This window comes from Carcharodon carcharias, chromosome X (assembly GCF_017639515.1).
Source record: "Carcharodon carcharias isolate sCarCar2 chromosome X, sCarCar2.pri, whole genome shotgun sequence".
Lineage (NCBI taxonomy): Eukaryota > Metazoa > Chordata > Chondrichthyes > Lamniformes > Lamnidae > Carcharodon > Carcharodon carcharias.
The window spans coordinates 18610820-18638589 of NC_054507.1; the positions used below are offsets into that span (position 1 = coordinate 18610820).

Sequence of the window (27770 nt, forward strand, 5' to 3'; positions counted from 1 at the left end):
CGTCCAAGGGCCCAAACACTCATTTCAAGTGAAGCAGCATTTCACTTGCACTTCCCCCAACTTAATCTACTGCATTCGTTGCTCCCAGTGCGGTTTCCTCTACATTGGAGAGACCAAATGCAGACTGGGTGACCGCTTTGCAGAACACCTTCGGTCTGTCCGCAAACATCACCCAGACCTCCCTGTCGCTTGCCATTTTAACACTCCACCCTGCTCTCTTGCCCACATGTCTGTCCTTGGCCTGCTGCATTGTTCCAGTGAAGCTCAACGCAAACTGAAGGAACAGCACCTCATCTTCCGACTAGGCACTTTACAGCCTCCGGACTGAATATTGAGTTCAACAATTTTAGATCTTGAACTCCCTCCTCCATCCCCACCCCCTTTCCGTTTCTTCCCCCTCCTTTTTGTTTTTTCCAATAATTTATATAGATTTTTCTTTTCCCACCTATTTCCATTATTTTTAAATGTATTCCACCCATCATTTATTTCACCCAACCCCCACTGGAGCTACCTTGCTTGTCCTGCTCTCCACTGTTAATTAGCACATTCTTTTAGATAATATCACCACCTTCAACACCTCTTTGTTCTTTTGTCTGTGACATCTTTTGGTTATCTCCTCCTATCACTGGCTGCTTGTCCCAACAGCACCCCCCCTTCCCCCCACCCCCCTAAACCAGCTTATATTTCACCCCTTTCCTATTTTACTTAGTTCTGTTGAAGGGTCATGAGGACTCGAAACGTCAACTTTGCTCTTCTCCGCCGATGCTGCCAGACCTGCTGAGTTTTTCCAGGTATTTCTGTTTTTGCTTTCCCTCTTGAAAGCCTTGATTGAATCTGCCTCCGCCTCACTCTCAGCCAGCGCATCACTCACTGCGCAAAAATGTTTTTCCTCATGTTACTTTTGCCGATCTCCTTAAATCTGAGTCCTCTGGTACTCGGTTCTTCCACCAATGGGAACAGTTTTCTCTCTACCTACTCTGTCCAGACCCCTCATGATTTTAAATACCTCTATCAAATCTCCTCTCTACCTTCTCTTCTCCAAGGAGAACAGTCCCAGCTTCTCCAGTCTACCTATGTAACTGAATTTCCTCATCCTGAGAACCATTCTTGTGAATCTTTTCTGCACCCTCTCTAATGCCTTCACATCCTTCTCGAAGTGTGATGCCCAGAACTGCACGTAAAACTCCAGTTGAGGCTGAACCAGTGTTTTATACAAGTTTAACATAACCTTCTCGCTTTTTTACTCTATGCCCCTAATGATAAAGCCAGGATGCTGTATGCTTTATTAATCACTCTCTCAACTTGTCCTGCCACCTTCAATGATTTATGCACATATACTTCCATGTCCCTCTGCTCCTGCACCCCCTTTAGAATTGTACCCTTATTTTATATTACCTCTCTGTGTTATTCTTCCCAAAATGAATCTTCACACTTCTCTACATTAAATTTCATCTGGCACTTCTCCGCTTAATCCACCAACCTGTCCACGTCCTTTTGAAGTTCTACACTATCCTCCTTATGGTTCACAATACTTCCAAGTTTCATATCATCTGCATATTTTGATATTTTGCCCTGTACACTGAGACATAGGTCATTAATGTATATCAGGAAGAGCAGGGGTCTCAACATCAATCCCTGGGGAACTCCCTTCGTCCAGCCCACAAAATAACTGTTTGCGACTATTCTTTGTTTCCTGTCATTCAGCCAATTTCGTATCCATGTTGCTACTGTCCCTTTTACCCTGTAACTTTGTTCACAAGTCTGTTGTGAGGCAGTTTACAATATTCATTACAATAAACTAAAGTGAAAATTCAACCTTCTTAAGAACCCCATTGCTTTTCATTCTATGCTGCAACTTAACTCTCAGAATGGCTTTTCCCGGCTCTGATGGAAGGTCATCAATCTGAAACATTAACTCCTGTTTCTCTCCCTACAGATGCTGTCAGACCTGCTGAAGGTTTCCGGCATTTTCTGTCATATTCTCGGGCTGGCTTGCCTCCCTGGGATGATGTCATTGTTACAGCAATCAATTATACTTTTTTGGTCACTACTACTGAGACTTGGGGTGGAATTTCAATTCCAGACTTCATTAACTGAATTTAAATTCCACCAGCTGTTATGGTGGGATTTGAACCAGTGTCCACGAAGCATTAAGCTTGGTCTCTGGATTAATAGTTCAGCAACATTACAATTATGTCACCGTCACCCCCATAATTGAAAGTGTTCCAATCCCTAGAGTTAACATCCTTCACCTTGGTGATCTTAGAAGTCAGGTTAAAAGAAAGGAACGGCACATATTTTTGTGAGGATGGCGTTGCACAGATAGATCAGAAAATCCATCATACATGCAATCAGTTTCCTCAGACAGTGAGACAGCAGCTAGAGGTCAGGCTTAAGCTTGTTATTGTTTCAATGCTGTTACATACATTATAGAAAAAATAGATAGGAGGGATTAAATACAGGGGAAACCATCCCACCTTTGGGATTGGATAACAAGTCAATCAATCTCTCAGGTTTATCCCTGCTAATTCAAGTTATTGATTCTTAGATCATTTGAATTTCAATTCCCACCTACATATTTTGTAGGAATTAATGGGATTGGCCTATTAACAAGCTGAGGAAAAAAAGCATATAGAAATCTTAAAAAGCTGGTATTTTTACAGTACCTTTCATGACATCTCAGGGGGCTTCAGTCAATTTAATACTTTTGAAGTTAGTTACCCTTGTTATGTAGGAAGCTTTGGAGTCCACTTACACACAGGGTTCCACAAACAGCAATGTGACAATGACCAGTCAGCCTAGATAATGCACTTAAGTCTTTGGAATGGGACATAAACTCACACTCTCTAAGAGTGAGAATGCTCATCACTGAACCACAGCCAAGACCTAACACATTCACTCACCCTGAACCAATACCAAGCACTTTTATCTTCCATTTTGTCTCCTTTTTCTCACCCATTGTCCTAAAGGCAATGACCCCTACAACCTACATTTATATCGCTGCTGCAAGCCCCCTATTGGCTCACCCCTGAAGCCATTCTTCACACATAAACCATAGGCACCAGTGAGCTGGTTATTCAACCAAGGGAGCATTGCAACTCAACCTGACTGTCTCTGTGGGGCATCTCCACCAATTTTAACCCTAAGTAAGTGAATAGGTTTTGAGGCAGTTAAAACCTCCCTCTCTGGTTAGGTAGGGAGTTGCAGGGCTTCAACACAATGATGGTCAGGGAATGGCAATATAACTCCAAGTCTGCATGGTATGTGACTTAGAGTGGAACTTGGACTGATAGATTCCCAATAATATTGCTGCTTTTGTTTTTTTTTTATTCATTAACGGGATGGGCCAGCATTTATTGCCCATCGCTAGTTGCCCTTGAGAAGGTGGTGGTGAGCTGCCTTCTTGAGCCACTGTTGTCCATGTGATGTAGGTACACCCGCAGTGCTGTTAGGAAGGGAGTTCCAGGATTTTGACCCAGCAACAGTAAAGGAACAGTGATATATTTCCAAGTCAGGATGGTGAGTGACTTGGAGGAGAACTTCCAGGTGGTGGTGTTCCCATCTATCTGCTGTCCTTGTACTTCTAGATCATAGTGATTGCGGGTTTGGAAGGTGCTGTCAAAGGATCCTTAATATATTCCTGCAGTGCATCTTGTAGATGGTACACACTGCTGCTACTGTGTGTTGGTGGTGGAGGGAGTGAATGTTTGTGGATGGGGTGCCAATCAAGCGGGCTGCATTGTCCTGAATGGTGTTGAGCTTCTTGAGTGTTGTTGGAGATGCACTCATCCAGGCAAGTGGAGAGTATTCCATCACAATCCTGACTTGTGTCTTGTAGATGGTAGACAGGCTTTGGGGAATCAGGAGGTGAGTTACTCATCTTACGATTCCTAGCCTCTGACCTGCTCTTGTGGCCACAGTATTTATATGGCTAGTCCAGTTCAGTTTCTGGTCAATGGTAACCCCCAGGATGTTGCTAGTGGGGGATTCAGTGATGGGGTAATGCCATTGGATATAAAGTGGTGATGGTTGGATTCTCCCTTGTTGAAGATGGTCATCGCCTGACACTTATGTGGCACGAATGTTACTTGCCACTTGTCAGCCCAAGCCTGGGTATTGTCCAGGTCTTGCTGCATTTGGACATGGACTGCTTCAACACCTGAGGAGTCGCGAATGGTGCTTAACATTGTGCAATCATCAGCGAACATCCCCACCTCTGACCTTATGATGGAAGGAAGGTCATTGATGAAGCAGCTGAAGATGGTTGGGCCGAGGACACTACCCTGAGGAGCTCCTGCAGTGATGTCCTGGAGCTGAGATGATTGACTTCCAATGACCACAACCATCTTCCTCTGTGCTAGGTATGACTCCAACCAGCAGTGAGTTTTCCCCTGATTCCCATTGACTCCAGTTTTGCAAGGGCTCCTTGATGCCACACTCAGTCAAATGCTGCCTTGATGTCAAGGGCAGTCACTCTCTCACCTCACCTCAGAAGTTCAGCTCTTTTGTCCATGTTTGAACCAAGGTCAGGAGCTGAGTGGCTCTGGTGGAACCCAAACTGGGCGTCAGTGAGCAGGTTATTGCTAAGCAATTGCTGCTTGATAGCATTGTTGATGACCCTTCATAGTTTTGAACTTAAGGAAGCAATATACAAATGGGCAAATTGCAACGTGCAATTTTAATAAGATGCAGATAATGTGTTCAGTGTTGCCAACTCTGTTTGGACATATTCCTGGAGGTTTGATCATTGGACATTGACTATGAGACACTGGCCCACAGTTTACAAATGTTTTTGCATTTACCGGAGAGACACCTGCTCCTCAGTAGCTGATTGTCTTTGGCAGCAGAATGCCAGGAGATCCCCATTGATTCTGGGAAACTCCCAGATAATCCGGGAGGATTGGCAACCCTATGTTCATTTGACCCTCCTACACTATTGTGGTTCAAAGTAAATAGGCTAACACTACTCTTGAAATAGAGTTTGAAGGAGTTTCAAACGCACTTGCTGAAGTGGTTGTATGCTAACATTGCATAGAATCATTTCAACACCTGTTACCCCTGTTTGTGGGAGCTTGCTGTGCGCATATTGGCTGCCTGGTTTCCTACATTACAACAGTGACTACACTTCAAAAAGTACTTCATTGGCTGTGAAGTGCTTTGGGAGAGGAAGGGGAGTCCTGAGGTCGCGGAGGCGCTATAGAAATGGAATTTCTTCCGTTCATTCAAAGTGGTCAAACACTCTTAAAACTCAGCAGGCTCCTCTTTCTGAAACGCAACACCACAGCCCCCCGATTAAATAACAGGACTTCACCATTGGAGCAAGCGACAGCACCGTCCGCTGCATTGCCCTGCTGCAAAAGGCACCTTGGCCGCTTTCTGGGCGCTGCAGATGTGCACATTGCAGCGGGGCTCGCCAGCTGTTTTGGGGATACGGCCAACATCCTGTTGTGCAATCCAGTCAGAGCCTCCCCTGATTGGCGCACTCGCATGGTACCTTCCAGCTTGCCTGCTTGCATGCTGGTGGATATTGCTGGAAACCGTATTATCACAGATTTGCTGCGGTAATAACAGGCGGCCGGTCAGTTTCACTGGAAATTAACCAGCAGGAACACAAGTGGCGAACATTCTCTATCATCCGCACTGCAAGACAGCTCCTCAAAATGACACAGGGAAAAGTAAGTGGACCCATAACGTTTAGCACTTTGCTGTTTTATGTATTGCTTGATAGACTATTCCAGATGTGTTGCTATGGTGCGACCAATCTATTATTGTATTCCTCCAAACATATTCTTTTTTGATTTTATACATTTAAATACCTCAGACTTTATATCTATAACCTCAGACTTTTTGTCCTTCATGGCATCCTTCCACGTAATAGCAAATAAATATTATTATAAATATTAGTGTTAAAATGGGGAATTCTCATCGAAAATAGGCCCCCCACCCTTCCCCCAGCTTTATTTTAAAAGCCCTGAGGTCAAATATTAAACTGGTGCTAGAAGCTCAGTCTGTGATGGAAAGTGACATTCCGTCGGTTCAGTTGATAAAGGTGTTTTTCAAATATTAGGGGTTGAATGCTACATCTAGTGGTTCAGCTTTTTCCTCTTGCATAATGGTCAGTCTGAGCATTTGAGTGAGTGTGTGCACTTTAGGCTGCCAGTGTCCTTGTCCATCGCTGTGGTGCAGTGTGCCTGCTGTTGTTTATTCAGCCACAGGCATATAAGCCCCAAACAGTGCGGCATTGGATTCATTTGCCAAACCTGAACATTTATCTGAGCCACTGATGATTTCCTTGCCTCCCACTTTTCTTCCCCTCCTCTCCTGAAGGCTCTGACTCATGCTGAGTTACGGTGCCATGGTTACCAGCGTCCTTCCTTAGCGACAGGCTTTTCCATCATGAAGAGCATCCTATCCAGCACATATACACTTTGCACTATTGTGGAAACCCTAACTGGTTGGTTCCCTCCTCTCCCTAAACAGATGTGTAACTGGTTATGATAACTCCTCAGCAAATTACGATTTGAACCTGGACATCCCTTAGCCTTATATCTTATGCCTCGAGCAAGGCAATTACCCCCTGAGGTAGCTCTGAGTCCTAACTTGTTAATGCTGATTCAGGCTCTGCATTCTATGGGTAGGTACATTGGGGCTACATATCACACACACTTGGTACATTCATCTGGGCCTTTGCCTCATTCCTGGGGTCTTTTGGCACCTTGCCAATTGTGATGTCTTGTGAACCAGTTACATGATGGCATTAGTCCCACACCACACGTACAGCAGTGGGTTGTAGGCGGGGCTATACTGAGGAGATGGTTGTGAGGGGGAAGAGGAAAAATGTTTTGGAAAAGACCAGTTTGTCTGGCTGCATGTAGCACAGGTCCTTGATATCAAACTGCAGAAAGGGTTGCTGTCAAGACATTTTGCATGCTACTTCAGTGACAGGACTCTCCACAGCTCACACACACTGGAGTGGACCCACTTTCAGGCCTACTGTGTAACACCTGCTTAGAGTTACCTGCCTTGGAGTAGTTGCAATTGATTTCTGATTCTCCCTCCCTGTCAGTTGAGGGTTAAGAACTCCTCTGGTCACTACATTGAGCAATTTCAGAAGTGCCTGTCTCAGTATCAGACCTCACTATAGCATTAAATGGTTCAATTGTTCTGTGTTTGATTATGTGAGTCTGTTTACAGCTCACTGTGCTTGATTGGTTAACCCTGGGTGTTGACTCAGAGAAAAATAAACAAAGCAGTAGATAAAGCTGGAAGCCAGAGCTGAAGCATGGAGTAGATCTTTTAAAGCACTGCAAATAAAATCTGTTACATACATGGATCTATGCAGTAATGAACACTAGTTTCTGAGATATAAAAACACAACACTCACCATCTGAGGTGTTTCTGCATCAAAACCATCTCCTGCAGCCCTCTGTAGCAGGGCATGGTAGAAAACCAACATGCTCTGCCTCCCATCACCAACTAAGAGGCCTATCTGGGTAAGCTTTCAGAGTATTAGAAATCTGAAATACTCTCTTCCCAAAAAGGGGGTCAGTTGGAGCTTTTAAGTCTGGGGTAGACGGATTTTGTTGGGTAAGGGTATCACAGGAGGTAAAGGTGTGAATGATGTTGACTTACAGACCAGCCATAGTCTAACTGAATGGCACAGGACAGGTTTGAGGGATTGAATGGCCTCCCTCTGTTCCTGCATAAGATTAACAGAGGCTCGGTTCTGAATTTTGGAACATTTTCAGCTCCGATGACGGAAATGATACAATGATTGGCTCCTTGCCTGGTGCCTATGGCACAGAGTGGCCCCTAGATCCCTAGATTGTGATCAATGCTGGGAAGCTTGGCTGAATTTACCACCGCCATCCCCCAACCCCCAAACCAGGGGCACAGACAATTTAGCTGATTTGTCCTTCCTCAATATAGACCAGAGTTCGAATCTTGGTCTTTTCTGGTCTGTAAGGGTTGGTAGCACACCACCTGATGTATTTGCCCACTGAACTATCAGAGAAGGTTGACGTTTGTTATAGCTTTGAATGCAGAAGAGCAAATCCTACAGCGTCCAAGAAAAAGCTATTAGCCAGTAGAGTGTTATAGATGATGGTATAGAATCCTATGGGAATATTTGTACAATAAGCTATTTTATTTAATGTGTAAGAGGTATTTTTCTTCCTGTCTAGATCCCCCCCCCACTCCAATGCGATGCTTTATTCTCCACCTTATTGAGGCGGGGACAGGTTCCCTCCTGCCAAGTCGGTGGCAGTGCCTCTGTGGAGATAGCTCCTAGCAAAATGCACAGGAGCAGCATTGAGTTGAATCACCTACCTCCCTGTGTATACGTTCCGAGCATCTAAAGTATTCAAGCCACCGAGATTCTTCAATTTCCAAGTGGGAATTCCTGGCTACCATCTTACACTCCCAGCGCTTACGTCGCTATTACCTTTACGGAATACTTAGTAAAGGTAATGTGTCATACTGCGAAATTGCATTGTCCTATTATTGGAGATCTATGTCAGGCAATGGTGAGGGACAGATTCCCTTCAACGATCTCCCAGTTTCAGCTTTGCCCCGTGAAAGGTGGGTTGGTGGCTGAGCTTGTATACATGGGGAATAGTACAGCATATGAAGGGAAATGTGAGAAAGAGATGCTTTGGCTGGCGATGTTTGTGATGGAAATCATTCAGGAGGTGGGCAGAACTACAGTGCAACTGAAAGGGGGAGCAAATTAAGTAAGCACGAGTTATCACTTCTGAGTGGTGTTGAGACTTACGTTGACAAAGGCACAGAAACAAAGGCCGGATGTTTTTTGCAAAGCACTGTGCCATGAGGGTGGTAAGCTGTTTGTCATGGAGTGCAATAAGAAGTATTGAGGAATGGCCGACAGTAACAGTGTATTGCAGTGGAAGATTGCAATGGGCAGAGATTGTGTGCTGTGTGATAGAAAATTGGCCACCTTGAGAGGCCAAAGCTGAGATGGGACCAGTGGGCAGAGTCAGGTGTCAGCTGTTTCTCAATGGAGGGCACTCTCACCTCTGAGTCAGAAGGTTGTGGGTTCAAGTCCCACTCTAGCACAAAATCTAGGAGGTCACTCCCAGTGCAGTATGAAGGAGTGTTGCACTGTCAGAGGGGCCATTTTCAGATGAAGTGTTCAAACAGAGGCCCTGTCTGCCCTCCAGGGTATTTATAAAGGATCCCATGACTATTTTGAAGAAGAGTAGGGGAGATCTCCCTGGTGTCCTGGTTAATATTTATCCCTCAATCAACATCACAAAAACAGATTATCTGGTCATTATCACATTGCTGTTTGTGGGAGCTTGCTGTGTGCAAATTTATGCTGCTATGTTTCCTACATTACAACAGTGACTACACTTCAAAAAGTACTTCATTGGCTAAAAAGCAGTTTGGGACATCCCCAGGCTGTGGCATGCAAGTCAGTCTTTCCTACAGCAGACAAGCAGAAGATGAAGACGTCAGAAGGGGAAAGATTGTAAACCTGATCACCAGCCTGGCTCTGACTGCTAATAGCAAATGGCTTGGCTGAAGAAATGCAGTGCCAATCATGGGGCTCGTGCCCGTCAACGAAGGCAAAGGCCTAGTAGTAGCTCACCCTGGCGATGTGCATGGGGTTGGGGTTGGTGGAGATGTGGGTATGTGCAGGAGAAAACAAGACATGTTATTGATGTAAAAGATCCTTTAAGTTCTGAAGCAGCTACTGATTTCTAATTTGTGTCAATTGCATTCACTCAGAGGTCTTTTTTTGTTTGCTGTGATGTGGATCTGGGATTAAAAAGTCACTTGTGTCGCCGATTTGACTGGAAGCATTTCAGCTGGGCCATGTGACTGATTCTGCTGATTGTTATTACACTGGCAAGTTCTGTGTGCTGACAAAGTATCAGCTGGCAACAGGTTGGTCGGATAATTTTGTACCAGGCAGTTGCAGATGTTTGACAGAGGAATGAGAGAGGGATGAGCAGCAATGGATTTGAAATTGCACCATGGTGTTATACATAGCAGCTAGAAGAGCTTCGCCTCCAGCCTGGGATGTGTGCATGACCTAAGGTACTGGCCCAATAGATGAGGGGCAAATGGGATGTATGCTGTGCTCTCTCTCTGTGCCATCAGTATGCTTGAATCTCCGCTGGGGAAAATGTTTCTCTTTCACCTGCATAGAAAACAAACACAAGGATTGAGTGGCGCAGTGGCTGAGGAGGTTCATTTCATCTCTACCCATGTGCAAACTGGGCCCACGGTTTGCATAAAGCACCAGGGTCTCATAACCAGCATCAGTCCCACTCCATGTTGGAGTATGTATATTATTTCCCTCACCCTTTTGGGCTCCTGCAATCCATACAGGTTGCTCAATTTCCCCAGTATTCCGAATGCCCCATCGCTCTGCTTCCCATTCTCCAGCCTCCACTCTTTCCCAGCTGTTAAATGCTTTTTACTGATTTTATTGGGGAGGGGGGAGGAGTGGGAGTGATGCAACATTGCTCTTTCTTCCTCTGCAGCAACAGGAAGGCATACAATTATTTCAGTCATTTGAACACAAGTATAAAGGCAAGTGACCCCTTCAATTGTGCAGTAAAAGAAAGAACTTGCATTTCTACTGCACCTTTCATGATCTCAAAGCACTTTTGAAGTGTAGTCACTGTTGCAATGTAGGAAATGCAGCTGCCAATTTGCACACAGCAAGCTCCCACAATCAGTAATGTGATAATGACCAGATCACCTGTTTTTGTGATGTTGATCGAGAGAGAAATATTGGCCAGGACACCGGGGAGAACTCTCCGGCAGCTTTTTGTGCCCCTTCATGTGAGATGTATGATATAAATGACTGTGCTATTGAAATGCTTGCATTGTTGCGATTTCTCAGTTATATGATGGTGAGTTTAATACTTTAATACTGTATGCTGAACACAGTCAGTTCATTGTTCTGATAGTCACAGATAAAGATAAATACTTCAATCTATCATCACTTTAGTTTAAAGTCATTGGATCACATTCCCTCTTTAACATAAGGCCTCATGGAGACAGTTTCTCCCCAATATAACTGGCAGCTTTCAGTGAGGCAGTGGATAAAACGTTCTGTAGATCAATGACCTTCAATGCGAGAAGGACTGATTATTCCCTATAATAGCTTCCCAAGGGTTCCGTAATGGATTCCTGGCTATTTCCTATAGAGCCCCTGCTAGATTGCCAAGAACTCCCCATAACAGATTCCCATGGATTTTTTTGATAATTGGCGTATAGTTTAGCTTAGCTTCATAAATCTGCAAACATCACAATTTTAAAAAGAAATTCAAGGGCCAACTGCTGGTTTCATTCAAAATCATTTTGCATATCTGTGCATCATCAAAGTTGTCCTGAATAGGCCCAACCATCTTCAGCTGCTTCATCAATGACTTTCCCTCCATCATAAGGTCAGAAGTGGAAATGCTCACTAAGGATTGCACAATGTTCAGAAGCATTCGCGACTCCTCAGATACTGAACAAGTCCTTGCCCACATGCAGCAAGACCTTCCACTTGCCTGGATGACTGTGGCTCCAACAAACCTCAAGAAGCTCAACAAAAATCCAGGATAAAGCAGCCCGCTTGAACGGCACCCCATCCACCACCTTAAATATTCCATCCACAAGATGCACTGCAGGAACTTAAACAGCACCTTCCAAACCCATGACCTCTACCATCTAAAAGGACAAGGGCAGTAGACACATGGGAGCACCACCACCTGGAAGTTCCCCTCCAAGCCACTCACCATCCTGACTTGGAAATATATCGCTGTTCCTTCACTGTCGCTGGGTCAAAATCCTGGAACTCCCTCCCTAACAGCACTGTGGGTGTACCTACACCACATGGACTGCAACACTTCAAGAAGGCAGCTCACCACCAGCTTCTTAAGGGCAACTAGCCAGCAACGCCCACATCCCATGAAAGAATTTTTAAAAAATATCTAGCACATGTATGCTACGCATATTTATTTCCCCTTCTGTTCAACCTGGGGAAGAAGCTAAACCTTTGCAGACTGTCAGACCAATAGCTGGAACTCGAGCATTCTGAATCTATTTCAATGGCTTTCAATTGATGGTAATACCAACCTTTGTTTCCCACTGCCATGATCAACAGAGAAGTAGGCTAAGAGTAACAGTCTTAGTGTGTTAGTAATCTCTAGTGATGGGAATTGTCAGCATCACATGAGCTGACAGACTACCTAATCCCCTTCACTAATGCTCTTTCATCATGTAACTCGGAAGGGAAGGTAGGACCACGATTTCAAGGCCTCTTCATGGCTGCTGGTTTTTGGGAAGCTTGAATTCAAAATAATTTGAGCATGATATGCGATGGTAAATTTAGCTGAGACTCAATAAGGTAAGTAGATTTGTAAGGTTTAGCAGCTGATACATATTGAGCACAGGGTGAACGGTTCTGGTTTTTCCAATCTGCTCTGTTCTGTTTGGGCCTGATGCCTTTGTTACACAGAAGAAAAATCCAGTCAGCACAATTCCTTTTGTAGACTCTAACCAGTTCATTCATATCCCAATAAACATGAGAAGCACTAACCAAAAACTCCCAAATAGGGTGAAGAGGATGGGAAATTCATTTTTTGCAACTTGATCTGTGTCACTGTAAGACTCCCCCAGGTTAATATAGACGCCCTAACCCAGCGTGATATGTATTGTCTTTGTTTGCTTACAGCTTTTTGCCGCAACCAAAACCCCAAATTCAGAAGGCGAACAGGGAGGCCCCGAGAAAAGAGAACCCATGTCGGCATCAACTGCTCCCCCCACTTATGAGGAGGCAACTGTGGGCGCCAAGAATAACAGCCCATCACCATCAGCACCTATGCACCCCAGCTGGGCCTACGTGGATCCAAGTAAGTAAAACTTTTAGCATAAGCACGTGAAAGATTGCAGTTGCATCTCTATTGATAGCTTTTATTATCATGCTCATGTTTTGTTTCCTTTCCCCCCTGCCTCATACACTGGGTGTCCAACTAGTGAGCACCATAACCTGGCTGTGTGAGCAGGTAGGAGGCCTACTCACAGGCCTTAAAACCTACCTGTTTGACCAAGCTTTTGGTCACCTGACCTAATATCACTTTATGTGGCTGGGTGTCATATCTTGTTCTATAATACTCTTGCGAAGCACCTTGGGGCGTTTTATCACATTAACAATGCCACATAAATATAAGTTGTTGTTAGGGCTCACCAAATCTGATTGGACATAGTCCTGGAGGTTTAATCACATGACCTTCTGCCACTACAAGCCTGCCATTGGTTAACCAGCAGGCCTATTCTCCTGGTTCCCTGCTTTCCACTCACCAATAGGAAAGTGAGTAGACTCTTTAATAGCGAATTGGTAGATTCTTGACTGTCAAACAGTCCTTTTGTCTCCCTGACCACGTGCAATATTTTTATAACCAAGAAACAAAATGCTTAAAATATTTTTTTTCATTGTCCCTGTGGTTTTACTCACAGAAGGGTCCTGGGGATTAATCCCTTAATTTCTGGAGGGTTGGCAACTCGATTGGTGGTGTGATGAAATGATAGCACAAGGCCACTTTTCAAATTAACAGTTCCCTCCATGATGGGTTCCAGATCTCAGGTCTGCAGAGGGTAGGGGGAGAAGCGGATTTAGAAACAAGGAGACACCTGGAGAAGGAACAAGATGGAGAGCATCTCTCCTGAGCACCGTCTCACAGTGGCACAGTCGCAGTCAGTCACGGAACAGTGTTGGCAGGGGTCCATACCCACCCTCAAGCGTAGGATTGCTTTGTACCACAGGGCATCCAAGGTAAGGGAGAAAAGACATCCGATAATACTTTGTGCCAAAAATCCCATGGCACTGTTTTGAAGAAGAGCAGGGGAGTTCTCCCCAGTGTCCTGTCCAATATTTATCCCTCAATCAACATCACAAAAACAGATTATCTGATCATTATCACATCGCTGTTTGTGGGAGCTTGCTGTGCGCAATTTGACTGCTGTATTTCTGACATTACAAGAGTGACTACACTTCAAAAGTAATTCATTGGCTGCAAAGCATTTTGAGACGTCCGGTGACGGTGAAAAGTGCTAAATGAATGCAAGGTTTTTGTTTTCATATGCTCTTTTCATCAGCTTATCGCACTCCAATCCATTAACTCCTGCTAAACTAAAATGAAGTGTCTTGCTCGACAGGTTGCCATGGCAATGACCTGGACTCGAGGGTCACCTGCAGTGCAATCTGTTGTGTTCATAGCTGACAGGAAATTCTTTGCACAGAACAGAGAAATAGGGTTTAAGAGGTGATAATAGCAGATGGTGACTGTGTGTATTAAATCCTGTTCCCCTGCTTACTGAGCACATGACCATGAGATATAGGTTTTGGAAACTCTCTGTACACTGGGAACAATCTCCCTCAGACCCTCTGCTTGCTCTGCTGGCATAATTTTGGCAGAAGTGTGCAGAAACCCTGGGGGTAATTTTAATCCAGCTCCTAGGGGGAGGGGTTGGGTGTCTTTCTTTCTCAATGGAGTGGCAGGGGTGGAAAACCAGCATTGGAGCCGATCCCATCAGCTGCCTGGCAACTGGGTTAAAGTAAGATTCACCCCCCCCCTCCCCGCCCCCTCCAATTTATGGAGAAGCTTGGAGGAAGTGCACCCCTGCTGTAGCTGTTGGCTTTATCTGTGCCTGTGTATCTACCTGTTTATCTTTCTCACATTGGTTCAGTGAGTATGATCTCCAGTTCGAGCATTTATCAAATATTTATTTGATGACATTAATATTAGAATGCTTGCTTCAGAGGTCACACTTTCGCCTTGGAGTTTAAAGCTTGTGGGCTCAAACCCTACTTGGGGCCCAGAGAATTCTCTCTCTCTCCCTGTCTCTCTCCATCTCTTTCTCTCGATCCCTCTTTTTCTCTCTCTCTTTCCCACACTCTCTCTTTCCCTCTCTTTCACTCTTTCCCCCATCTCTCTTTCACTCTTTCTCCTGTTCTCTCTCTCTTTCCCTCTTTTTCTCTTTTCCCTTTCTCTTTCACTCCCTCTTTCTCTCTCTCTCCCCCTTTCTCTTTTTTTTCCCTCTCTATCTCTCTCTCTCGATATACCTATAGACAGTGGGATTGAGATCTGTATAGCAATATCTCTATCTCTTTATGTCTCTCTCCTCTTCGCTCTATCTCCTCCTTCCTCAGTCACTCTTCTCTTGTGTTTTCTCTGCATTCCATCTTTCATCATTCAGAGTTCAGGGTGCCAGTACCATTGGTAAGAGTTGGGTGACCTCCCCTGCACTCAGCTGGTTCAGTGCTTCTGAATGATGCAGCATAACAGACATGATATTGAGCCAACCAAATCTGTTGTGCTTCTTTATACCTGGAAAATGGGGTCTGTCTGGCCTGCCCACTCACCCACCATAAACCTGAGCTCATCCAAAACTCTGCTGCCTGTATCCTAAGTCCCATTCATACATCACCCCCTGTGCTCACTGACCTACATTAGTTCCTGGTCTAACAACGCCTCCATTTTAAAATTCTCATCCCTGCTTTCAAATCCATTCTTGACCTCATAGGGTGATTGGCAACATAGTGGCTGTGTTACTGGCTTTAGTAATCCAGAGGCCTGGACTAATGATCTAGAGATGTGACTTCAAATCCCATCATGGCAGCTGAGGAATCTAAATTTAACTAATTAAATAAATCTGGAATATAAAGTAATGGTGACCATGAAACTATCATTGATTGTCGTAAAAACCCATCTGGTTCACTGATGTCCTTCAGGAAAGGAAATCTGTCATCCTTACCCAGTCTGGCCTACCTGTGACTCCAGACCCACAGCGACGTGGTTGACTCTTAACTGCCCTCTGAAATGGCCAAGCAAGCCACTGAAGAATGCAGCTAACCACAACCTTCACAAGGGCAATTAGGGACAGATTGGCTTTGTCAGTGATGTTCACATCTCATGAATGAGTGTAAAAAATGACCCCTCCCTATCTTCATAACCTCCTTCAGCCCTACAACTCTCCAAGATCTCTGTGCTCTTCCAATTCTGGCCTCTTGCTCATCCCCAATTTTAATCGCTCCACCATTGGTGGCCATATCTTAAGTTGCTTAGGCCCCAAACTCTGGAATTCCCTCTCTAAATCTCCACCTCTCTCTCTTCCTAAAACCCACCTCTTTGACCAAGCTTTTGGCCACCTGTCCTAATATCTCCTTATGTGACTCGGTGTCATACTTTGTTTTGTAATCGCTCCTGTGAAGCACCTTGGAATGTTTTAATATGTGAAAGAATGCAGGCTGTTGTTGTGGAATGAGCAACTGCAGCTCTGTTGCCAATAATGGCTTATGAAGGGTCATTTTACAAGTCCACGCCAAGCTGTAAAACGCTCGCTCCCGCACCTACTCTCAAATAAATTCTAGACACGACGCACTGTGCTCCCGCAGTTTGCCACAAGGCGGCGCTGAAACCGGTTTTGAAACAAAATGCGACATTGTTGTAGTAGCGAGAGATGGCCACTGGGAGGCGCTGTGTGGTAGCTGTTCATTGCTTTGTGATTGCTGCAGTAACTGTGTTTGACCACAGTGTGGCTCTACAACCAGCTTTCATATTGAAGTCCATGAAAGTTAACCCCTTAACCCAATGCACCAAACCATTTCTCACTGTGACCCTATTTTGAGGCTTCAAAATTGGCGTGACCCCAGATGCCAACAAGTAAAAACAGCAAGATAGTAACATTCAATATTTAATTATTAAGGTTCACACATTAAAGATAAACATACAACACATCATGCACACATGAAAGTCTGTGTTTAGCTATTTTCTGAAAATGTTATTTTATGTGCTCACTGGGCCGAACTGTTCAGCTCCAGGTTAGAGAAGCACCACGCCAATGAGGAGTTCTGGAACTTTCAACACAGGGGCTCTTTCTAGCCCCAACCCCATTGCAGTCTGACCTCCCTCCCCCACTCATTGACCTTCCAATCGTTGATTCATGTGACCCTGTCATGCATGGGGTCACTTGAAGGTACTCTCTTCTCCCATCCCAGCGAACTGAGGCCAGAGAAAAAAATCAGGCATGCTCATGGCAGGTACTAATGCTGCCTTGGAGCTCATTCCCACCTCTACCCTTCCCAGCAAACCTGGGCCAGAGAAAATAAAACAGCTAGGGTGTGATGGGGCCTCAGAGCCAATCCCAGCCATGACCCCAATTACTTGTCACCTGACCCCACCAGAGGCCATGATCCACAGTTTGGGAACTTCTGCCTTAATCTGTATCACTAAAGAGACTAATTGGCTATAGGGGAATAGTAACATCGTGGTCATGTTATTGGTGCTACTGATCCAGAGTAATGAGTACAGGCACGAGCTCAAATCCCACCATGACAGCTGGGGAATTTAAATTCGGTTCATGAAATAAATTTGGAATAAAAAAACTAGTATCAGTAATGATGACTATGAAACTACCCTGTACCAGATAGTTGTAAAAAATTCCTCTGGTTCAATAATGCCCTTTAAGGAAGGAAATCTGCCATCTTTACCTGGTCTGGCCTACATATGACTTCAGACCCATTCTTAGCTTCTTTCAGTTGTATTCAAAAAGTTTCTTTCGTATGTGACACTTATTTCCATGTGATTGTCAATGTTGTTTAAAGATGGGAAGCTGAATTTACAACTGACTCCAGTTGGCTATCCAGTTCTGCTTTGGTGTCTTGAAAGGGTTATTAAGATACCCAGAATGGGTGGAATTTAATCGGGCAGCAGGGTGCCAGGTGGGGACTCAACTGCCTTCTGGCCTCTGCCCCAAATAAGTTCCTGGCAAAAAGGCTCATGGTCTCCCTTCCTGCCCATCCCCCACCAAATAAGGCCCTTATGCAGGCAATTAATGCCCATTTAAGGGCCTCATCCTATCGCCACTGGGATTCGCCCAGCGGTGGGCGGGGGGCTTGCTGTGGGGGAAGCCTGAAAAATAAACCTGAGATTTCCCAGTCAGCCTCCAGTTTCCTGACACAACGCTGGGGCAGATCCACTGCCAAGAGGCAGGGGTCGGTGGCAGGCCGGAGTGCCAGCACTCCTTGGCAGGCCTAAAGGCCCTCCCTGCCTGGGTGAGATTGCAGCCAAAGACCACCCTCCCCCCAACCCCCAACCTCCGACCTCACAGTGGTGGCCTGGCTGTTTTTTCTACTTTCTATTTGAAATTTAGTTGGTCAAGGGCACCTCCATGTTGAAGCGCCCTCTCTCTTCTTCTCCTCTACTGCTGACTGCTGCTCCTCTCAAGCTGGAAGGCTTGGATTGGCACTCCTGAGAACCCACCTGCTGCCCTTGATTGGTCAGGGAATTAAAGAGGTGCCTCCGTGAAAATCCCAAAGACTGACATTTTTCACCCTGGGGTAGGGTTCGGGACCCAGAAACAGTCCAGACTCCTGTTTCCCGCCCTGAAGTAAAAATTCAGCCCTTGGTCTCTCTCTGGGATCACTGCCAAAATGTTTGGGGTTCGGGGCAGGAACAGAGGTGAGTAGGAGCATGTCAGCCAGGCTATATCCTCTCCAGTGTTTATCAGACAATGGGATGTGCTATGTTTAATGACACTGATCTAGACATTTTGTATTTTACTGTATGAGGTGACTGTGAGGGTTTATTCCCAGAGTTCTCCCCTTGATTTGGTGGTGTATGTCTTGCTCCCAGGATCCCCCTCAGCTTTTAAATGGGTTAGTACTTGTCTTAAAATAACAGAGATTTGTGCAAACATGTCACAGATGTGTTTAAAATAGCTTGCGTGAGTGCATCAAGCCCAATGGTGGTACCCAGCAAAAGTCTTCTGCACCCCAGCTCAATGATAAGACTTCACCCAAAGCGTTAAATATTTAGCAAGCTGATTGGACTATATTTATATAGCACCATTCATTACCTCAGGAAGTCCTAATGTGCTTTACAGCAATGAAATACTTTTTGAAGTGTAGTCACTAATGTAATATAGGAAATCTGGCAGCCAATTTGTGCACAGCAAGCTCCCATTAACAGCAATGATCAGATAATTTGATTCTCAATTGAGGTTGATTGTGGGATAAATATTGGCCAGGACACTGGGGAGAGCTCCCCTGCTCTTCTTCAACATTGTGCCATAGGATCTTTTAACTGAGAGGGCAGACAGGGCCTCGGTTTAATGTCTCTTCCAAAGGGACATCACCCCTAACAGTGCAGCACTCCTTCAGTGCCACACTGGAGTACCACCATCAAGTTTTACAGTTGTGTCTTAGGACTGAGACTTGAATGGACGATCTCTGGAGATGGAGGCAACAGTGCTGCCCACTGAGCCACAGCTGGACACTATGTTGTTAGTCTTGTTTTGGAAACGTCTTTGTCCTTGTGCTGGACTGATGTGTGTTTTCCATTTCTCCCTTTGTTCAGGTCGCAGCCCAAGTTATGGAAGTGGTGGTTTCTCTGGTGAGAGTGAGCTATTTTCCTCATTCAGTTGGGATGATAAGAATGTCCGACGGATTTTCATCAGAAAGGTAAATGGAATCTTCAGGGACCATCACTGAATGCAGCAAGCCCAACTTGCTTTAGTTTGCTGCACTACCTCTTCCATCCTTGTCGATCTTTTAGCTTTCCTAGTTTTCCACCTTTCTCCCCCTTGCACAGTTCCCTCCTCTCTATTTGTGCTTAATTTCCCAAATGTGGTGGAGTGGGAGGAGGCTGGAGCCTTGCAGGGACCAGTGGGCTGAATGGCCAGTTTCTGTGCTGTAATTTCTACCTAATGTAATTTCCTTAGCTTGACTTTTGCATATCTCACTCAAAGCAAACTGCAAACCTGGGATCACTGTTAAATGGATGTGGCAAGTGATAGCGGGCAAATCCCTGATGCTCTTACTTTCATGGAGGTGTTAACCCATTTCAAATAAACAGTGATAATTCACACCGAGAGACAAGGGGAACTGGGCACAACTCGATTACATGGCTTAAAAGAATGAGGAACTTTGAGTACGAGCATGTTACACATGACGGTAAGACACACCCAAATCTCCATGATCTTTTGCCCTTGTCTGCCGATCACTCTGCCCTAATGCAACTCCATCTGTAAGGCTAGCCCCCTCTCTGAATTACAGAACCTCATGTGCAAGTTTCTTGCAATTGCTCTTGCTTAGAGGCTCTCTGCAAATTGCGACCAAATTTTGGGGCTTAGCAGAAAAGCTCTCTCATTGCAAATTCTTAAGTGTTTTTAAGCAAGCCTGTACTCATTGAGACCTGCACTGTAGTTTTCTTTTTGTTTCTTTTGAGTGCAATTTTATGGCATCAAAAATGGAAAAGCTTCCCTGCTTGTTGGTTCTTAAATATGTGCTTGAAGGATGGTTTAAATCAGGGCTTTCCAAACTGTGGGTTGTGACCCCCAGTGCAGTCGCAAGACAAGATTTTGGGGTTGCAAGCACAGAGGCAGCAATGGCAGCCATTGCCCCACAGCCCAAGAGATGAAGGCTCACCCCACCCAATTAAAATGGGGTCACATCGAGAAAATGTTTGGGAGGCACTGGTTGTTATATCACTTTGAGAGTGAATATGCTAATGAGTAAGTAGCCAGGATGTAAACCATGTGACCAGCAGATATTGCGCAGAGTAGCTTTCAGTTTAGCTAGCAGCATGTGGTGTGAAGGAATTACAGCTGTACTTTTGTGTTAACAATAGCTGTTGAATCTTTAAAGTAAACCTGTCTGCTGAGCGATCTTGTACTTTATTTTCAAATAAACTGAACCTATGTTTAGTTTACCAGTCCTGTGTGAGATTGGTAAGTTTGTATTGAGCAAATGTAGAAATACAACACTGGTTTAAGTGATTTTAAACTTTAACTGTCATTCTTTAAAGAAAACAAATATCTGTCAGGTGTTGGGCAATCATCTTGATTTGAGCTCATTTTACGTTTAGACATATTTTGATGGGACTTTTTGAGCAAAACTCGGCATCAGTAGAATGGGCACATTTTTAAATTGCACCTGCTGAGTGGGTACCTGTTCACCCAAGGCATAAAGTGTTGGTCTGCTGGTCATTCCCAGGTTGAAATGTTTGAACTGCCATGGTGTTATTTTTGTTTTCCTTTATTCTTTCATGGGATGTGGGTATCACTGGCAAGGGTGGCATTTGTTGCCCATCCCTAACTGCCCAATCATTGCAGGGGGCAGTTAAGAGTCAACCACATTGCTGTGGATCTGGAGTCACAGGTAGGCCATTTCTTTCCCTAAAGGGGCATTAGTGAATTAGATGGGTTTTTATAACTATCAATGATAGTTTCATTACTGAGACTAGTGTTTCAATTTCAGATTATTACTTGAATTCAAACTCCACTAGCATTCGTGGTGGGATTTGAACTCATGCCCCCAGAACATTAGCCTGGGCTTCTGGATTATTAGTCCAGTGATATTACCATTATGCTGCCATCTCCCCCTATTAGCATGCAAATGGTCCTGGAGAACTGTCTTTATGCAAGTATGAACCAGTGCATTTTAACTCCGTTAACATCTCCACTAAAATACAAACTAAGGAATCATTGAGGAAATATGAAATGATACAGAGTACAGTGCTGTCTCTTTGAAAGAGTTATCCAATTAGTCTCGCTCTTCTGCTCTCTCCCCATGGCCCCATAAATCTTCCCCCTTTAGTTATTTATCCAATTCCCCCTTTTGAAAGTTACTGTTACTTGTTTCTTTGCCGTTTCAGTACCCTGTACCAGTGGCTGATAGCTTGTTCTTCCCTCTTCCAGGTCTATATTATCCTGATGATTCAGCTCTCCTTCACAGCTGGAGTTATTGCTCTGTTCACCTTCTGGTAGGAGGCTATTGCTTCTGTCTTAACACAGTGATGGCTTGAGGGTTAAGTCAGTCTGATTAATTCCACCATGTCAGTGCAATGTGACTGTCAAATATTGAAGGATCTACTGGGAGGCAATAGTGAATGAGAAGGTGTATAGTATGAATTGGAGTTATTCGTTGATATTAGAATTGTTTCCTCCCTGTGTTGATTTTTTTTTCTCCTTAAACTGTTAGCACAGGGGACCAATTTCTATTTCAGATAACCAGTGGCACTGGTCATCTCCAACAATGTGGCACAACTGTAATGTCAAAGAAATGCCCCCTGTTGAATGAAGGAGGAAGAAGGCAGCCAAGCTGAGAAGCGGGAAGAGCAGGATAGCCTCCTCCTGTGCTGTACTCATTCTATTCTATGCCCTTGTGGCAGCTTTGATGAGTGAGCAAGTTGCCAAATTGGAACAACGCAGGCTTTGGGCCTGAACCCACTGGACTTGGAATATCCATGCTCATTTGACATTGGACAGATAGCTAGAAGAGACCATCATTCCTTCTATCTTATCAGGATTCAAGCTCAAGATCCAGAGGGAAAAGGCAATTTTATCTGAAAAAGGAGACATGCTGTAAAAAGCTTTTCAACTTGCACTCATCATGACAGATGCAAGAATGCCGAATTTCAAAGGGAACAAGAATTTATACTGGATGAGAAAAGGACGCTGGTTGGTTGGCAAGTTGACTCTGATGGGTCAAGGCCTTGAAGAATGCAGCAGAGAACTATTGTACCCAATGCTTTTGTTTAATTTTAAAAAAGGCACAATGCCTGGACATGTTCCTTTTGCCTGCAGAGGATAGGTCCCTGCCTGTTGCTGCCTTTGAAATTTGGCATTCTTGCATCTGTTCTGATGAGTGCAAGTTGAAAAATTTTGACAACATGTCTCTTTTTTCAGCAATACTCAAGCTCTATAGTACTAAGCGACAATTTGAAAAGGAGCTTGTGCCACCAAGTATTTATTGGCCACGTTTTTACATTGTTTGCAGTCCTCCTCTCCTGCCCCCTTTCATTTGGATTTCCTGATTCCAAACCTCGGACAATGCCATTCTAGAGTTGGTTGCGAGATGTTGCTTGACTCGGGTGGCTCAGCTCATCACGAACTGGCCCTTCAATTTTCCCTTCCCTGGCATATCTCGCTCACCACCCCTCCCTCAACCTACTGAGAATGAGAGTTGACCACGTGAAGCACTGTTCAATGATCAGGGCAGTATTCCTTCCTCGTTTAGCTTGACAATATTCTGCTGTCAGACACTAGTGTCTCCCATGAGCTGAGGGAGCAGGTGAGAAACTGGTGCCAGGAGAACATAGAATCAGGAGAGCAGAACCTGAGCCAATCCCTGTCAGGCCTGCAATTCAGCGTTTCTCTGCACTTTGCCATCTGGAGGTGCCTGCACCCATTTTGAGAAAAGGTTGGACAGGTTGGGCCTGTATCCTTTGGAGTTTAGAAGATGAGAGATGATCCTATTGAAACATATAAGATCCTGATAGGACTTGACAGGGTGGATACTGAGAGGATGTTTCCCCTTGTGGGAGAGACTAGAACTAGGAGACACAATTTAAAAATAAGGGGTCTCCCATTTAAGACGGAGACGAGGAGAAATTTTTTCTCTCAGAGGTTCATGAGATTGTGGAACTCTCTACCCCAGCAAATGGTGGAGGCAGGGTCATTGAATATTTTTTAGGCTGAGGTAGATAGATTTTTGACTAACAAGGGAGTCAAAGGGTATCAAGGGTAGGCAGTAAGGTGGTGTTGAGGCCACAACCGAATCAGCCATGATCTTATCAAATGACAGAGCAGGCTCAAGGGGCTGAATGGCCTACTGCTGCTCCTAATTTGTATGTTCATATGTTCAAATGTTGTGCACTCACCTTGCTTAAGCCTCAGCCCTGAGGCAAAAATAGATTAAATAAACACGTACAATTCTGCAATACCCGACAATTTGTTTCTTTTTTTTTCCTCGTGTTTCCCTTTGGAATGGGAGCAAAGGGAGGCACCATGGGTAAAGCAGCTCTCAATTTAACATGTTTCTGAATGTAATGCTCACAGTACCTGTTTCAGTGGGTTTTGGATATTTTTCTGTCTTTGCAAAATTTTTATCATGCATTTTCTGGGAGTCTGTTTTTTAACCCAAGCTGAGTTGGTCACTGAAGGACCCTAAGTACAGTATTTTACAATTGAGGTGGAACGAAATGAAAGAGGGCATTTCAGGGAGATCAGTTAACAGCAGACTCTATCTTCAAACTGTGACCTGCGCATGTGACAAGCCATAATGGAGGTAACTGTCTCAGCTTGGGTCCAAGCCAGTAGGTCAGAGCTTTGCCATCTGCAGAAGGGGCACTAGCCAATTGGTAGTGGTTGGAAAGGTCACCACTTTCCCGAACTGTTAGGCCTGTGGCTCAATCCTGGCCAACACTGCAATATCCACTGATGTTCTGCCGACACTTGGGTGAAAATGGGCAATTGACGCGTCAAAAACGTATGGGCTGCACTTTCCTTTAGTTTTTCACTGAATCGTATGACCCTGCTACCTATTGTCGCTGCTTTGCTGCTTTTCCCAAAGTACAGGGATCACCAATGACTGGGATATGTTCAATTTAGAGCCTATCCTGGGTGTTGATAAGCAACAATGTTTGTGCTATAATGTGAAAACCTTGGAAGTTGTGAGTGGGGCACGGCTTTCAATTGTAAGTTGCAGCTTGAATGCTTGCCCTACTTAAGCATGGGTATGCATGAGATACAATGATCGAACTTTCTAAGGTTTGGACTAGCACAAAAGTGTTCAATAGTGGACAACACTTTGTGTAATATTGCCTTGTGCACGTGGTATCATTATGTAACCATGCCTCGCCAGGTTCCTTAGCGTGTGCCATCTGTGAACACTGTTGAGTCTGGCCACCACCCCCTGGGGCACTGCCATCTTCGGGGGAGGCATCCCTATAGGGGCAAACAAGACCACCCTCCATGCTTCTACCTCAGGCAGTGGCATGCTCACTTTGTCATCCAACAATTTTTAGTTTTTGCCATCTTCGTACATGTAGCCAGTTACCTGTTAACCAGCTGCAGCCCTTTGGTTTTGCACAGCAGCTCTTCAAGAGCTGCATGCTCTGAATTTTTCCGGCCCGCCCTGATTACTCTCCCTGACCAAGGGTCAAGTTATGCAGGAAAAGTATTCAAATGAAATTCATGAGCTGCCCTCTCACCATCTGGTGAGACCAGCTCATCACATTCTCAGTGTGGGAGTTAAGCCTCATACAGTACCCTCACCGACAATCTATTTGGGAATTGCTGAGAATATATTGATGTCTGAAGAAATATACAATTATTTTTATTATCAAAGGTTTCAGCTCCTGAGCACAAGTGGCCGATTTTCAAAAATAACAACTGCGCTTGCATTTACGCTGTGGATTTTTATGGCGCAAAAGTTACTCCAAGCACTTTACATACCGAAATACCATTTTGGGCACAGCAAGATCCCACAAGTAGCATCACAATGTTGGTCAAGGGAGGAACGTTGAGCTGGGTCTCTGGGAGAACTGCGCTGTGTTTCTTCGAATAGTGCCATGAGATCTTTCACAACATGAGGGAAATATGGTGCACCTTTGCTGATGGTTGAAGGAGCCAATCCTTGAGAGGCGGGTTCTGCCACAAGTATTGCATTTGAAGCTACCGAGTGTTGTTATGGGTTGTTGTTTTCAGTGTTGGTGTTAAAGGGCTACGCCTCAGTCAATGCAGGCCTCTCTTAGTATGTCACCAGATCATGAACTTAGATCATAAACCTAAGCCCTGGAGTGGGGCCCAAACAAACTTCCTTTTGACCCAGAGGTGAGAGTTGAGTTGTCCATAACCTTCTTTGTCAACGTGTTAGCTTTTTCCCCAATCCAGGGCTCCACACTGCATTCAAATTCCCTCACAAATGGCTTGACAGGAACCTCCTTTCCAATATTTACTCCTGTAGCTCATATCGCTGTGTTCGAGGAGCAGAACGAAAACAGCCTAGCTCATTTGCCCATTGCTCTTGAGAAACTTCTAACCTGCACTTGTGCTGTACCCCTCTTCCTATCCCAACTGGCATGGCCAAGATTGCAAATTCATCACATAGGAATTTGAGGGCACCAGTGCCCAGCGCCAAACAGTTGTTAAAGTGACAAGCCTGTGCATGGTCATCTCCCTCTCTTCTCTGGCACAGGAGACTGGAGTGCTTGCCATGGAAAAGATGGGGAAGGGAGGAGGAAATGAACTGGGCATGGAAATGACATTTATGGGAAGGTAAAAAGTACTTAACAAATGGACAATTACTTCTTAAAATGAAGACTCAACGGGTTCTGAGGGGGAAGCCAGGGTGAGATTGATGGAAAGGGTGACCCAGGATCACCACCTGTGGAGCTGCCCTCCTTCAGCGGTAACAAGTTTGAACTTCAGTGCCTTCGCTGGGTGAGTTCTGCTGCATGCCAACTATATTACTAGAGGAAAGGGCTGGGTTGTGCAGCAAGTAGTCTGCGGCCCCCAGTTTGCCCCTGTGTAAATGCTGCCATGAGCTCGCAGCCAATTTATGTCCTGGCTTTGTGATTGGGTGAGCAGTACCAGTCAGAGCAACCGGCTCATCTCAACTCCTCTGGCAGCAAGGGAGGGCTCTCCCCTTGGAGCGTGAGTCAAGTTGCACTCCAATTGAATCATAAGTGTCTCCTGTATTTCCATTCCAAGTTGTTCACTCTGAAATTGTATTCAATTGTTTTTCCTTTCCCCCTTCTGTACAGCGACCCTGTCAAGATTTACATTCAGGCGCGTCCTGGCTGGTACTGGGCTTCATAGTAAGTGTGAATTAATAATGTCCCAATTCTTATGTTGTTACTATGTGCGAGCATGTGTCTCAATACCTGTGTAGTATATTTGTATATCTGCGTATTTACATGTGTGCATTGTAGATGTATGTGGCCATGTTCTTTGTATGTGCATGCCCCAGAGGGAAGATGGTATGATTTCCAGACCACATTTATGAGGAAGCTACAGAGTACACAGACAAAGAAATGGAAGAATAACGCTGATAACATGAGATGGGAGGAGGCTCGCGTGGAGTATAAATATTAACGTAGACCAGTTGGGCTGAATGGCCTGTTTCAGTGCTGTAAATATGTGAGAACATTTAACAGTACTCACTGTAGTCACTTTAACATCTCTTTTCCTATTCACAGTGCTATCTTCTTTGTTACCTATATGACCCTGGCCTGCTGCCCTGGACCAAGGTAATTGTATTTAGGCAGAAGTGAAACTGTGCACTACACTATCCAGCATTCTACTTAATTAACTATTAAAATCAGTAGTAATAGTTTAGGGAGGTCTTGTAGCGCAATGCGTAGTGTCCCTGTCTCTGAGCAGAAGCTCCAGGTTTAAGTCTCACTCCTGGCCTTAATGGCTAAGGAAGGTGTGTTCATAATGTGGCCAAAATCCTTAAGCTTTCCAGGATACTGAGAAGAGGAAACCTTGAATATTTTTCCTAATCTCTTTAAGTTTTATTTCTCCTCTATATTAGGCAAGTTAGAGGTCATTACCAATGAATTCATTCAGAAAATGGACCAGGCAGTGGTTTAAGAAAAAGGCTGCCCTGGAGATCTGAATATCCCTCCTATACAACTGAAGGGAGGTCTTGTGGCGCAGTGGGTAGTGTCCCTGCCCCTAAGGCTGAAGCTCAAGGGTCAAGTCCCACGCCTGGACTTGAGAAGGTGTGTTCATAATGTGGCCAAGCAGGTTGATTATCAACCTGTAAATCCTTCCAGTACACACCAATGTCAGCTAATAAGAGCAGGAGAGATTCTTGGTCAGCCATGTGATGGAAAGAAAATTGGAACCTCTACTATTACAATCCATAGCTCCAGACTACAACATGCATGGAAAAAAATAGTGCTGTGGCTTGATCTGTCTTTGGGCAGAGAACTGATGAAGAATGATAATATATGGTA

General features: G+C 44.7%; 1 protein-coding gene across 1 annotated transcript in view; it reads left to right on the forward strand.

Annotated features, from left to right (window-relative positions):
- The first annotated feature begins 5660 nt into the window (after positions 1 to 5660).
- LOC121273329 (protein lifeguard 2-like) overlaps positions 5661 to 27770 on the forward strand; it is a 36566-nt gene continuing 14456 nt past the window's right edge. Inside the window, exons 1-6 of the mRNA XM_041180471.1 lie at positions 5661 to 5675; positions 12698 to 12875; positions 19380 to 19483; positions 21721 to 21785; positions 26571 to 26624; positions 27006 to 27056. Of these exons, the coding sequence (XP_041036405.1) occupies positions 5661 to 5675; positions 12698 to 12875; positions 19380 to 19483; positions 21721 to 21785; positions 26571 to 26624; positions 27006 to 27056 (467 nt within the window). The remainder of the gene's footprint in view (positions 5676 to 12697; positions 12876 to 19379; positions 19484 to 21720; positions 21786 to 26570; positions 26625 to 27005; positions 27057 to 27770) is intronic.